This window comes from Ustilago hordei (genome assembly GCF_900519145.1).
Source record: "Ustilago hordei strain Uho2 genome assembly, contig: UHO2_contig_18, whole genome shotgun sequence".
NCBI lineage: Eukaryota > Fungi > Basidiomycota > Ustilaginomycetes > Ustilaginales > Ustilaginaceae > Ustilago > Ustilago hordei.
This window is the reverse complement of record NW_024545264.1, coordinates 276,549-289,162: the sequence shown is the minus strand read 5'-3', so window position 1 is coordinate 289,162 and position 12,614 is coordinate 276,549. Positions and strand designations below refer to the sequence as shown.

Sequence of the window (12,614 nt, the reverse complement as noted above, 5' to 3'; positions counted from 1 at the left end):
TCACAGCATCGCCAGCGATGCTGCTCCTGCTCTCTCTCCAGAGAGTACCTTCTTCATCGAGTACTGCTCAGGGGCCTCTCCTGCTTGGCACCCCTGTGCCTCTTGAGTGGTGTCGACTCCTTCGACACTGCTCCTCCTCCTCATAACCTGGTGTCAACTCCTTCGACACTGCTCCTCTTCCTCAGGACCTGCCTGCTAGTGTCCTATACACTGCTCCTTCTCCTTTGACCAGTGACAGTCCCTTTGACTCTTGTCTCTCGAGCCCCTGAGTGGTAACCATCTGCATTCTCCTTGAGCTTGGTCCCCTTCGTGGCTGTGCCTGCTCCGTGAGCTTGGTCCTCCTCATGGCTGTGCCTGCTCCTTGAGCTTGGTCCTCCTCATGGCTGTGCCTGGCCCTCCTCGCATATGGCTCGGTCCTCCTTTGCATGTGAGTCTGTAGGAGTCCATGGTCTCCATGGAGACTGCACTATGACCATGCTCTCTACTGGTATCAACTAGATCTTCGATACCTGTGCTTCTTCCATATGAACCAGCGACCCTCCTGCTTCCTGAGCATTTAGGCCCATGACACGAAGCACCTTAGACACTGAAGGAGAGTACAACATCCTTTACCTCCTACTCGACATCAGTAAGAATCACCTGACCTGCCATCAAGCTTGGAAGAAGATCGAAAGGAGTCTTACCAGTGAAGCAGCTAGAACCTCACAATGGATAGCATTACTTGCCAAGCTCAATGAGGCAAAGATGTTTCATGCTGATGCCTGTAAGCTGATCCAAGAGATCAGGGTCATGCAGATGGAAACTAGCCTCCTAGGTGCCCCATTTAGTAATGATGCACTATATGCCATGCTCCAGAGGTGCATGATTCAACACCCAGTCTACAAGGAGACAGTCGCCACAGTTCACCAGGTTAGCTTTGATGCTCTAGCAACAGCTTTGACTACACGCCAGTCTGCAATAGAGAGCATACCCAGTCAGAAAGTGGACCCATGTCAAGCAAGTGCTAGAATTGCTGGGAGCAACAAAGAGCAGGCTGATGACACTGAGTCAGACATGGGCAGCATGAAAACCACAACCAAACCAAAGAGGATTTGTTGCTGGGTATGCAAGTGCTATGGGCACAGTGCCAGCAAATGCAATGCTTCCATTGCCATCCCCGAAAATTCCCCCCTCACCAAGACCAACTAGGAGGTCTGGTGCTCTTTCACCCCGAGTTGGCAGCAGCTCCCTGTCAGGGGTCTCGTGCCTGAAACCCAGGTCGGTCTGTCGAGATACTCGGTGACTATCAAACAGTGCAACAGCTATTGTCTCAGTATCAGTCTCAACAAGCTAGTCGTTCGGCAACTATCAAGTTGTGCAATGACAGTGGGTGGTGTTTGTTGTATATACTATCATAGGTTTTGGCTGACCTCTGTGGACACTCCATTCAGGGGTAGCTTGGCATGATCAATAACAATATGTAGGTTATGATGACACCAAGGTCTGGTGTGAGTGTTGATGATGATGAGGTTGATGACGTTGGTGATAAGGTTGGTGGTGTCAACATGAGTGTCCAGTGTGTTGACTTGATGCTTGAAGTGATCCCCAGACCACAGTGGACTACTGCCTTTGGTTCTATCTATATCTGGACCACTGGTTTGCTATGAACCACCTTTGGACGTCAGGTAGTGGTGATACAACACATGCACTACAATGAGGAGCAACCTTGATAGATTGCTGCTATGCTGACTGAAACTAATATATACTTATGCTGAAGTGATAACTAGTTATGATGTGCATAGAGTGGATGAGGATCCACTCGACCTTTGATGATGAGAAAGTATGGTTATATACCTCTTCACAGCATCACCAGCGACGCTGCTCTTGCTCTCTCTCCAGAGGGTACCTTCTTCATCGAGTACTGTTCAGGGGGCCTTGTCAGGCGTCTCGCGCCTGAAACCCAGGTCGGTCTGTCGAGATACTCGGTGACTATCAAACTGTGCAACAGCTATTGTCTCAGTATCGGTGACTATCAAGTTGCACAGTGACAGCAGGTGGCATTTGTTGTATATACTATCGTAGGTTTCGGCTGACCTCTGTGGACACTCTGTTCAGGGGTAGCTCAGCACGATCAATATCAATGCTTCGGTTATGATGACACCAAGGTCTGGTGTGAGTGTTGATGATGATGAGGTTGATGACGTTGGTGATAAGGTTGGTGGTGTCAACATGAGTGTCCAGTGTGTTGACTTGATGCTTGAAGTGATCCCTGGACCGCAGTGGACTACTGCCTTCAGTTCTATCTATATCCAGACCACTAACCTGCTATGGGGTGCCTACGGATGTCAGGTAGTGGTGATACAACACACACACTACGATGAGGAGCAACCTTGATAGATTGCTGCTATGCTGACTGTAACTAATGAGTACTTATGTTTCTAAAGTATTGACTAGTTGTATGGTGAGTAGAGTGGATGAGGATCCACTCGACCTATGATGATGAGAAAGCATGGTTATATACCTCTTCTCAGCATCGCCAGCGATGCTGCTCCTGCTCTCTCTCCAGAGAGTACCTTCTTCATCGAGTACTGCTCAGGGGCCTCTCCTGCTTGGCACCCCTGTGCCTCTTGAGCTGTGTCGACTCCTTCGACACTGCTCCTTCTCCTTTGACTGGTGATGGTTCCTTTGACTCTTGTCTCTCGAGCCCCTGAGTGGTAACCATCTGCATGCTCCTTGAGCTTGGTACTCTTTGTGGCTGTGCCTGCTCCTTGAGCTTGGTCCTCTTCATGGCTGTGCCTGGCCCTCCTCACATGTGAGTCCATAGGAGTCCATGGTCTCCATGGAGGCTGCACTATGACCATGCTCTTCTACTGGTATCGACTAGATCTCTGATACCTGTGCTCCTTCCATATGAACCAGTGACCCTCCTGCTTCTTGAGCATTCAGGCCCATGACACTCCCAAATTCAGAAGGAACCACATGTTGGATCTTGGATTTGGGAGCGAGCTACCACATGGTTAATGACCACAGCATGCTCATCCATCCAAGAAATTGCAGAAAGCACATGTATACCACTGGAAGTGAAGTACTGGAGGCAACTGCTGTGGGAGATATCAACATAGCAATAGAATATGGAGACATTTATCTCCAAAATGTGTTGTATGTTAAAAGACTCAATATTAACCTGTTGTCAACCAACTCACTGATGGATGAGGGAGCACATGTGACTTTAGATATGACAGGTGGGCAAATACACTTGGCAAATGGTATGCTATTGAGAATAGCAAAAGATCATGAGCATGGACTATTAGAGTTCTGAGGTGACACATGGCAACAAAGCACAATGACTACATCAACACTGCTGTTTGAAGGGGTTGATGAAGAGTTCAAGCTGGCCAATCAGAGACCAAAGATCTCCACAAGACAGCTCTGGCACAAGCCTCTAGGACATCCAGGTTGAGACAAGTCCAGAGCAATTGTTGATAAATTGAAAGGCAAACCTGTAGCAGCATTGGACCCAGATACAGCTCTGACATGTGAGCAGTGTATACAGTCCAAAAGTATGGTCACCCAGATGGGGCGAGGTAGCAGTGAAACAGCTGCGGGGCCCCTAGATCTTATCCACATTGATCTGATCATAGACTCATCCCATGTGACAGAATACATGTGCACATTAGTGCTGGTTGACAACTATAGCAAGTATGTGCATGCACAACCACTTTTATGAAAGAGCCATGCATTCACACAACTCAAAAGAATAGTTTTGTTCCTAGAGACACAGACAGGCAGAAAGCTAAAAGCAATCCGATCTGATCAAGGAACTGAATGGAAGAGCAATGAAGCATTAAAATGGTTACTAGAAAAGGGCATAGAATGGCAAACTACTGTTGGTTACAATAGCAGGCAAAATGGACAAGTAGAATGGATGAACAGGAGCCTGGGTGAAAAGATGTGAATGCTGTTGATGCAAAGGAGTTTACCAAAGAGATTTTGGCCACATGCCATATGAGTGGCAGCATTCAAGATCAACCTTACTCCCAACATTGATGGAGAGTTTCCATATCAGCTCATGTTCAAGAGATCACCAGAACAATTCATCTGCCTCATGTGTGTATTTGGATGTCTAGCTTGGGTAAACATTCCAAAAGCTAAGTGAAACAACAAGAAGCTGGACCAGCAAGCAGTTGCAGCCATATTCATAGGGTACAGCTTGGAAAGAAAGGGATGGCTATTCTATAGCCCTGATTACACTCCGAACATTTTCTGGAGCAACTCAGCAAGGTTCATGGAGACACAGTGTTGGTCAGACCAATCAGAATGGTGACCAATAAGTATTTGACCTCCACCAGTCCCAACTATTGAAGAGGACCTTGATGACCTGGGATACACAGAAGAGAACCTATTTGATGAGAGAGAGCGAGAGCCCTTGGAAGAGTATGTGGACATGGAACTAACCCTCGAGGAGGAGGGACTCAGAGGGCCACACTCCAATGATGAGAACCCTAATGGGATACCAGGGGAAAGGAGAATGACAGAGGAGAGGGAAGAGTATGTACTGGTGCCACCCAAGGATAGAGGCCCATGGCCAAACTGGAAGCTGGCTAGAAACATGTGCAACCCAGAGACCTGGGTAAAGAAGAGTTACTTTGGGCTGACAGCAGCCAAGGTCAAGGAAGGAAAGGACAGCCTGAACCCAACTGTTTGCAAGGTGCTGGCTGGAAAGGATAGGAGGTTCTGGGAAGAAGCAATGCGCAAGGAATTGGATGGGCTCGAAGCGATGGGAATGTGGGAAATGACTGACCTACCATGAGGTATGAACACAGTCAACACATGATGGGTGCTCAAGATCAAGACTGATGCAAACCTGGTCCCCACAAAGTACAAGGCAAGATTGGTAGCATGAGGGTTTACCCAGAGAGGGGGCCTAGACTACACAGAGATATTCATGCCAGTGGCACCCATCCAGGTGATAAGGGGAGTGCTGGCCATCACAGCCATATGGGACTGGGAGGTTGATTCCATTGACATCAAACAGGCTTACCTCAATTCAAGCTTGCATCATGATGTCTACCTAAAGCCACTGGTAGGAACCAGGGTACCTCCAGGAAAGGTATTGAAACTCATAAAAGGGCTCTATGGTCTGAAGCAATCAGGTTGGGAATGAAACATTGAGCTGGATACCCACCTCTGAAGTATTGGTTTCCACTGCATGCCAAGTGCCCCATGCCTTTACTCAAGGGGAGCAGGCTATCAACTCATGGTCATCACAGCATATGTGGATGACATGCTGATTGCATTGCCTTGCAGAAGGGAGGTTGACTGCACCAAAGCCAAGATCATGGACAAGTGGGGGACAGAAGACTATGGACCTGTAAGAGAATTCCTAGGAATCAAAATCACTTGAGAGAGAAGACAAGGCAAGATCACACTTGATCTAACTGCATACATCAAAGGCATGGTGAGTAAGTGGCTAGAAAGAACAAGTGAATGAACCTGGATCCCAATGCAGAGTGTAGCAGGAACTGCCAGAGGAAATAAATGCAACCCAAATCAGGCCAAGCAATATCAAGAGCTAGTGGGGCAACTTTTATGGGTGTCCAACACAGTGAGACCAGACATCTTGTTTGCAGTAGGAGCCTTAGCATGATACATGTCAGAACCAATTGACAGTGCATGGAGTGCTGTGATACACTTGTTGAAGTACCTGAATCAGACAAGTGATTACCATTTGAATTTAGGAGGAACACACAGGAGTCACACAGACCAACTGGTGGTTATGTATACTGATGCAAATTGGGCCTCTGACCCTATGAATGGACATAGGAGTACATCCAGAGCAATCACATATGTGTATGGATGCCTGGTTAGTTGGAAAACACATGTATAGAAGTGCATGGCACTATCAGCAGTGGAAGTGGAACTGGTTGCTGCCTCCAAAGCAGCAAGAGAAGCACTTTTCTTCTCATATCTACTCAGGGATCTAGGAATATTTGGAGTCAAGCCAATGCTGCACACTGATAGCCAGGGGTGCATACAAGTCAGCAAGGATCTGGCCAAACACTGGAAACTCAAACACATTGATACCAGATACTACTTTGTTAGGGATCATGTGCAAGATGGTGACATATCAATCAAGTTTGTTGGAATGGCCAACAATGTGACTGACATACTCACAAAGCCTCTCAAGGGACTCAACATGACAAGGATATCAAGAATGATAGGATTGGATATGCCATTGAGGGGGGGAGTTGAAGATGCACTGGCATTGCCAACACATGACATATTAAATGGGAGCTCACAGGATCAGGGAATCAGGAGGGCATCAGGGAATCAGGAGGGCATCAGGCAATGAGGAGGACAAGCAGAATGCAAAGCTAGTGGGAGCTAACACAGCCTATGCACAAGGATTGACACCATGGTATGCAGGGGGTATGTTGATATGACAACACTTATGAAAGAAGATATGTGGCACATGGGCATGACTCAACAAAGTGAGCACAGTCAGGTGCTGAGAACATGTATATATGCTCTTAGCTTAGTTGTTACCTCCTTACAAAATTTAAGCCTTTTGTTTTAGATCTGACTGTCAACTAGAGTGCCTGATTGTGGCCTCAAGTATTGTACATCTAAATTCAACTGCAGCAGCTGTCAAAAAGGTTAATCATCACTTTTTCTCTCGAAAAGAATGTTAGATTTCTTTTGACGCACACGCCAAGTAAGCGAGTGCGAGTGCGTGTGTGTGTGCGTCGTTGGTCGGCCTTCTTCGATCCCTCGTCTCACTATACAGAGAGATACATTCTCGTTCTTTGCTTCTCACTACCATCATTCTCAAACCCTTCCCCCCCCCCCTCCCCCGAAACGATATCGAAAAAAGATGCCTGCTTCAAAACCTAGGATCCTCATCCCGGGTGGTGCCGGATACATTGGCTCGCACGTCGCTCTTGTTACCCTCCTTACTCGCAAATACCGCGTTACTGGTAAGTAGGACTGCCATACCGATCATGTCTTGTTGTAAGAGTGGGCCAATCTCGCTGACATCCACACTTTATGAATCGAAATGGTATTTTCTCTTGGCAGTCCTCGACAATTACCACAACGCCTTCCCTGCGGCCGTCAAGCGTCTCGAGCAAATCGCCCTTGACCAACTCCCCTCCAACGCTTCCCAGCAAGACAAAGACGATTGCAAAGTCGACATCTTCAAAGGTGATCTCCGATCTAAGGAGGATATCCGCAAAGTCTTTGAATCCTACTCCGGCCAAGAAAAGATCTGGTCGGTCATCCTCTGCGCCGCTCTCAAGGCTGTCGGTGAGAGCTCCGAGATCCCTATCGACTACTACGACGTCAACGTCGGTGGTCTGGTCAACCTCCTCAAAGTTATGCATGACAATGGATGCAACCGACTCGTCTACTCTTCTTCCGCCACCGTCTATGGTACCCCTCCCAAGGTTCCCATTCCTGAATCCACCCGCCTCGCACCTGAGTCGGTCTACGGCCGAACCAAGTGGATGAGCGAAATCATCATCCGCGACGTCTGCGATGCTTATCCCGAATTTCGCGCCATCGCTCTTCGATACTTCAACCCCGCCGGTGCTCACAAATCTGGCAAGATCGGCGAGGATCCTCGTGGCAAACCTGGAAACCTTCTCCCTCTTCTCGCTCAGATGGCCGTCGGAAAGTACCGCCAAGGTGGACTGAAGGTGTTCGGAAACGACTACCCGACTCCGGATGGAACCTGCGTTCGAGACTACATCCACATCGAAGACCTCGCTGCAGGTCACGTCAATGCGGTCCAGGCTCTCGACCAAGACGACGTCTTTGCTCAAGACAAGTTGGAGACAAAGGGTAAATACAGAGCTTTCAACCTGGGTAAAGGCGTAGGCATGTCGGTGTTGAACATGGTCGATGCTATGAGGAAGGTGAGTGGATACGAGTTCCCTCATACCATCGTGGCTAGGAGGACGGGTGATGTTCCTGATTTGACCGCTGATCCTAGTTTGGCCGAGAAAGAGCTGGGTTTCAAAGCGACGAGGACGTTGGACGATATGGCCGAGGATTTGTGGAGGTGGCAGAGTAGTAATCCTCAGGGTTATGGTGAGCAGTAGATGCTGCAACAAGCCTTGAAAGCCCCCCTTTTCTTCGAAACAGCGACTAGCAAGTGGACGATCTGCACCCAAAACCTCACTGAGACTGTACAACTACGTATACATTGCACTCACTGCACCCAAGGAACCAGAAATAGAACCATGCAATCATGCACAGTTGCTCGACGGCATCATCCCGCTCTGGCAAGGCCCTAGGCACTCCATTTTGAGCCAAGATGAGCCTGCATCTGCAATCAAGATAGCAAACGATCGTCCTACAAGAGCAAGCGAGACAAGAAGATATCGTGCACGTGCTTCCAAGAAACGTCAACTCCAGGACGCGTTGTGTTTGTCGAGGCAAAAAAAAAAAAAAGGGGCTTGTACAACACAGCACAGCACAGCCCACATACTCGTCGCTCCCTCTCTTCTTCTCGCCTCCATCATCACCCCGTTGCCTTTGCACTCGACCTCATCGACTTGCAGCATCACAGTCTTTAGGCGGTGGGAGTATCAAGCTGCTCGAAGTTGGGCTTCATTTCGTTCTTGTTGAGCAAGCTTCTACTTGCCACCTTACCTCCCCGTCTTGGAGAAAGCTTTATAAGTTCCCATCCAACCCCAAGCAGAGGGACAGATACCACCACTACATACCACATTTGGAGCGAGAAAAAGGTATATGATGACAGCAGCCATAACCGCTAACCGACTAGGCTTTTGTCAACGATGCGGAGATCCAATTTCCAACAAACTTCGATGTAGTCGTTGTGGTGGAACCAGTAAGGAACCACGTATTCGATCCACACAGGCCCTACCGACTGCGGAAAAGAAGCTTGATCCTTGGGCTACCAAATATGTTCGTGGTCAATTTGGCGATCCAGGAGAGCAAGGTGCGAAGGGCAAGGCGGAGGAGGAGGAGGAGGAGGAGGAGGGCGAGTATTTGCATAATCAACCACCGCCTGTGTCGCCAAAGAGGGCAAGTTATGATCCTGCGTTGGGATTCGGGATGCCTTCGCGTATCTCCCGCGACTTGCGATCTAGTGTTACAACTCAGGCTAACTCGCTATCGCTGGATCTACTAGGTACAAGCCCTATGCAAGGCTCACGCTTGAGCCCCGCACCGATAGAAACCACGCGAAGGCTGAGCAACGACTACTCAGCCCCCCTAGTCAAAGGTTCCGATGGCGTCCTCTCAAAAGTCTGCGGTTCGCTTGTGGAACCCTCTTCGAGGCGCAACCGATGGGCATGTGTAGATTGCAACACGGTTTTTGCTCGCGATTCAACCCTCTACGCCGCCCCTTGCTCCCTTCAGGCACAAGATTCATCTTATTACTGCCGAGATTGCTACTGCAAACGATACTCTCTTGGCTCCTGCTCCGCTTGTAATCGCGCTGTCTTGGGTTCGACGAAAGAAGACGGCAAATATGTTAAGGCTCCAGCTGGGATTTGGCATGGGAAATGTTGGAAGTGTATCCATTGCAACACAAAGGAACCCCTCCTGGTCGGGATCGATGGTAGACCTGTTTGTGAGGCATGTTTCGATCGACCGAAGCCCCGACGCATTCCCTCTCCCCAACCTTTGAGCACAGCTAAAAGTAGGCAAGAATTGGGTTTGCCGGATGTTAGGAGGCTGACAAGGGTGGGAGGCGCGAGCGGAGGCGCTATGGGTGCGACTATTGCTGAGTTGACTAAGAAGTTGGCACAAACCTCGGTTTCTAGCTCTAGCTTGACTAGTAGATCTGCTTCGAACACCTCCCTGTCCAGGTCCGGGTGCAGTGGCAACTCTCTAGAAGCCTCAGCAAAGACAGTCTTTCCGCAATACATGCCCACTTCACCAACGAAACCAGCAATGACTAGCTCGGCAAGTATAACCGCCAGTCCACCCAAACCGAGACCTTTGACAGCAAGGTTTAGAGAAGGAATGGATTTGGCTGCTTTCAAGCCCTCTTTCAGCGGCCAAAGTGAGCCAGGGATGATTCGACGAGATTCGAGGAGTAGGAGCGTATCACCCTCCAAACCACCCCCTTCTTGCATTGCTTCTGCAAAACAAACAGAGAAGAACGAGGTTTCGCCAAGCTCCTCACTCGAAGCCAAGGTTCCAGGTAGTCCCTCGCTCACCTCCTCCACCAGGAGTAACCACAATTTAGGCGTGGTGGTGGACCAACTCGGTCGTCGTCGAACATCATCTCGTTTCCCACTGCCGCTCAACTCTCCTTTCTCCAAGAATGAGCCTACGGAGCCGAATCAGGGTGAGAAATCAACCGATCAGCCGGTTTTGGAGGCTGTGCAAGGTACTGTTCGATGTGCGGCCTGTCAATTACTCCCCTTCGAAGGGTCGAGCGCGGAGGAGGTGCTGATGGTTACACTTGCGGACGGGGTGCATCTACATGCCAAATGCTTCAAATGCTCCCTCTGTCAAAGCTTGATTGATGGCACAAAGACCTTCGTTAGGCTACAACAAGATGCGCGGGAGGGATCAAGTGCGTATGCTCATCCGCACTGCTCCCCTGCAATCCAACTTGTTGTGCCAAGGGTGCAAGTAAAGCAAGTGGATGGGGGACAAAAAAGTTTCAGGACGACTCTAGATGCTTGCAGTGCAGGTGGCAGTCATGCAACGCATCAGAGAGAACTCAAGCCTTCGCCTACTCCTTCCCCTGCTACTTGTATGCCTGATAGAACGACGAGGACTAGCAACGTTCGACAGAGTATCCTACCTCCCACTACACCTTGTGAAAGTGTTGGCACTTTCACCAGCAGCAGTGCAGGTGCAAGCAGGTTTCAACCAACAGCAGGAGCCGCTCCCCCGACCAGCTCCACAATGTTGGCCTCCTCCCACTCGAATCCTAGCCGTCGCCAAGGAGTGAACCCGGCAGCAGGGATTTTCACCCGACTCAACGCACTTTCTTCCGCCTCTGGCACCTCCCTTACCCCTTCTCCTTCACCGAGAGTGTTTGGTGGCATGCAAACCTGTGCATATTGTGGCGAAAAGCTCTCATCACTCGAATCCGTGCTTGGCCCTCGTGGAACTCAATGGCATAAAAACTGCCTTATCTGCAGGGCCCCACCGCCGGAGAAAAAAGGAGAGGTGTATGCATGGAGAAAACAACGGCCAACCATTTGTGGCAAGAAACTCGATAGTGGAGCAAAGGTGAATAGAGAGGGAGAAGTCAGATGTAGGGATTGCTATGATAGGCAGTGTAGTTCCTTTAGGGTAAAAGCGTGAAGCCTGCGCTTTCCAGATGTTTGTCGCCTCCTCGACATTGACGGGATGAAGCGGTTCGGTTTGTGTTTCATGTTCAGATTGTCACGCTCGTTAGATGTATGTTGTTGCATTTGCACAGTCAAGCTTTCAATCAAGTCTTGTTGGTCGTTTTCTTCTGTCCGCAAAGGCTTGATATCATTGCCTATTGAAAGCTTAGTGAACCAAGATGTGCTGAACAGATAGGTGATCAAAGTCCTACGCCTAGGCGAGAACGACGGTAGTCAGTCTTTGGCCAACGGGGCAAGTGGAAAGAAAACGCGCATTCATGGTGGATGATAGGCTTCGTCGCATGGTGGATGATAGGCTTAGTCAAAGAGACCGAAGCCCATGTCGTCATCAGACTCCTCCTTCTCCTCCTCCTTCTCCTCGGCAGCGGGAGCGGCAGCACCGGCATCAGCAGCGGCAGCGACGGGAGCGGCAGCAGCAAAAGCCTCGGGGTTAGCAAGGTACTCCTTAGCCTTCTTGCTTCCCTCAAACTCGTAATCAGTGGCAAGCGAAACAGCGATGAGGTTCTTGTAACCGTTGACCAAGCTGTGCATAACACTGGCAATGGTGGGGTAGTTAAGAGCCAACGAGATACAAGCGATCTGCTTGACACCAAGAACAAATCGGTCCACGAGATCATCCTCGGAAACATCGAGAACGGAGGACTCAAAGCACTGGCCCTGGTCGTAGATCTGCACAACAGTCATACCGTAGGTAAAAGGCGAGATGTTGAGCATGTTGAGAAGCGTAGCTTCCGACGTACCCACACGGCTACCGGCATCAACGACCTTAACGTCGCTAACAATTTCGATGGTACCACGGGCGATCTTGGTGGGGACACCGAGAGCCTGGAAGAACGAAGTCTTACCAGGTTCCATGCCTGTGTTGCCTGCCTTGACGAAAATGTCGGCGGGAGCGTAAGCACCGGCACGAGCAGGAGCGGCTACCCGGTTGGAAAGGATCTGGTCGCGGACATCCTTGAGATCACCAGAGGTGAAGACGAAACCGATGTTGCCCTTAAGGTGAGGGAGCAAGCGCTCGTAATCGGGATTGTCACCAACAAGCATTCGGAGAGCACGACGAGCCATGGTGTTTTTGCCCATGAGAACGACACCTTTGCCACGGAGAGACTGACGGATCTGGTGCATCTGCTGGGAAGAGACGTTGTCGATGTTGACGATGAAGATGGAGGGGTACTTCTCGAGGAGCTCGGTGAGCTTCTCGAACCAAGCCTCCTTGGTAGCGCGGGGCATGCCTCCCATTTTGGCGGATTAGATTGCGGGTTGGTGGTTGGGGAAAAGGGTATTGGATGT

At 49.7% G+C, this 12,614-nt stretch overlaps 3 protein-coding genes across 3 annotated transcripts; 2 read left to right on the top strand and 1 right to left on the bottom strand.

The window, feature by feature from the left end:
* Positions 1-6,853: 6,853 nt before the first annotated feature.
* On the top strand, positions 6,854-8,081 carry UHO2_06358 (uncharacterized protein; the record flags this gene model as incomplete). The annotated part of the gene is made up of 2 exons (XM_041556366.1): positions 6,854-6,956; positions 7,057-8,081. 2 exons carry the CDS (start codon positions 6,854-6,856, stop codon positions 8,079-8,081), a joined length of 1,128 nt encoding a protein of 375 aa, XP_041412300.1.
* A 652-nt stretch (positions 8,082-8,733) lies between these two features.
* Positions 8,734-11,277, top strand: UHO2_06357 (uncharacterized protein; the record flags this gene model as incomplete). The annotated part of the gene is made up of 1 exon (XM_041556365.1): positions 8,734-11,277. The coding sequence occupies one exon, from the start codon at positions 8,734-8,736 to the stop codon at positions 11,275-11,277; it is 2,544 nt and encodes an 847-aa protein (XP_041412299.1).
* Positions 11,278-11,621: 344 nt separating this feature from the next.
* UHO2_06356 (putative RPP0 - acidic ribosomal protein L10.e) lies at positions 11,622-12,563 on the bottom strand (the record flags this gene model as incomplete). Its single annotated transcript, XM_041556364.1, has 1 exon — positions 11,622-12,563. One exon carries the CDS (start codon positions 12,561-12,563, stop codon positions 11,622-11,624), a length of 942 nt encoding a protein of 313 aa, XP_041412298.1.
* Between the last annotated feature and the right edge of the window lie 51 nt (positions 12,564-12,614).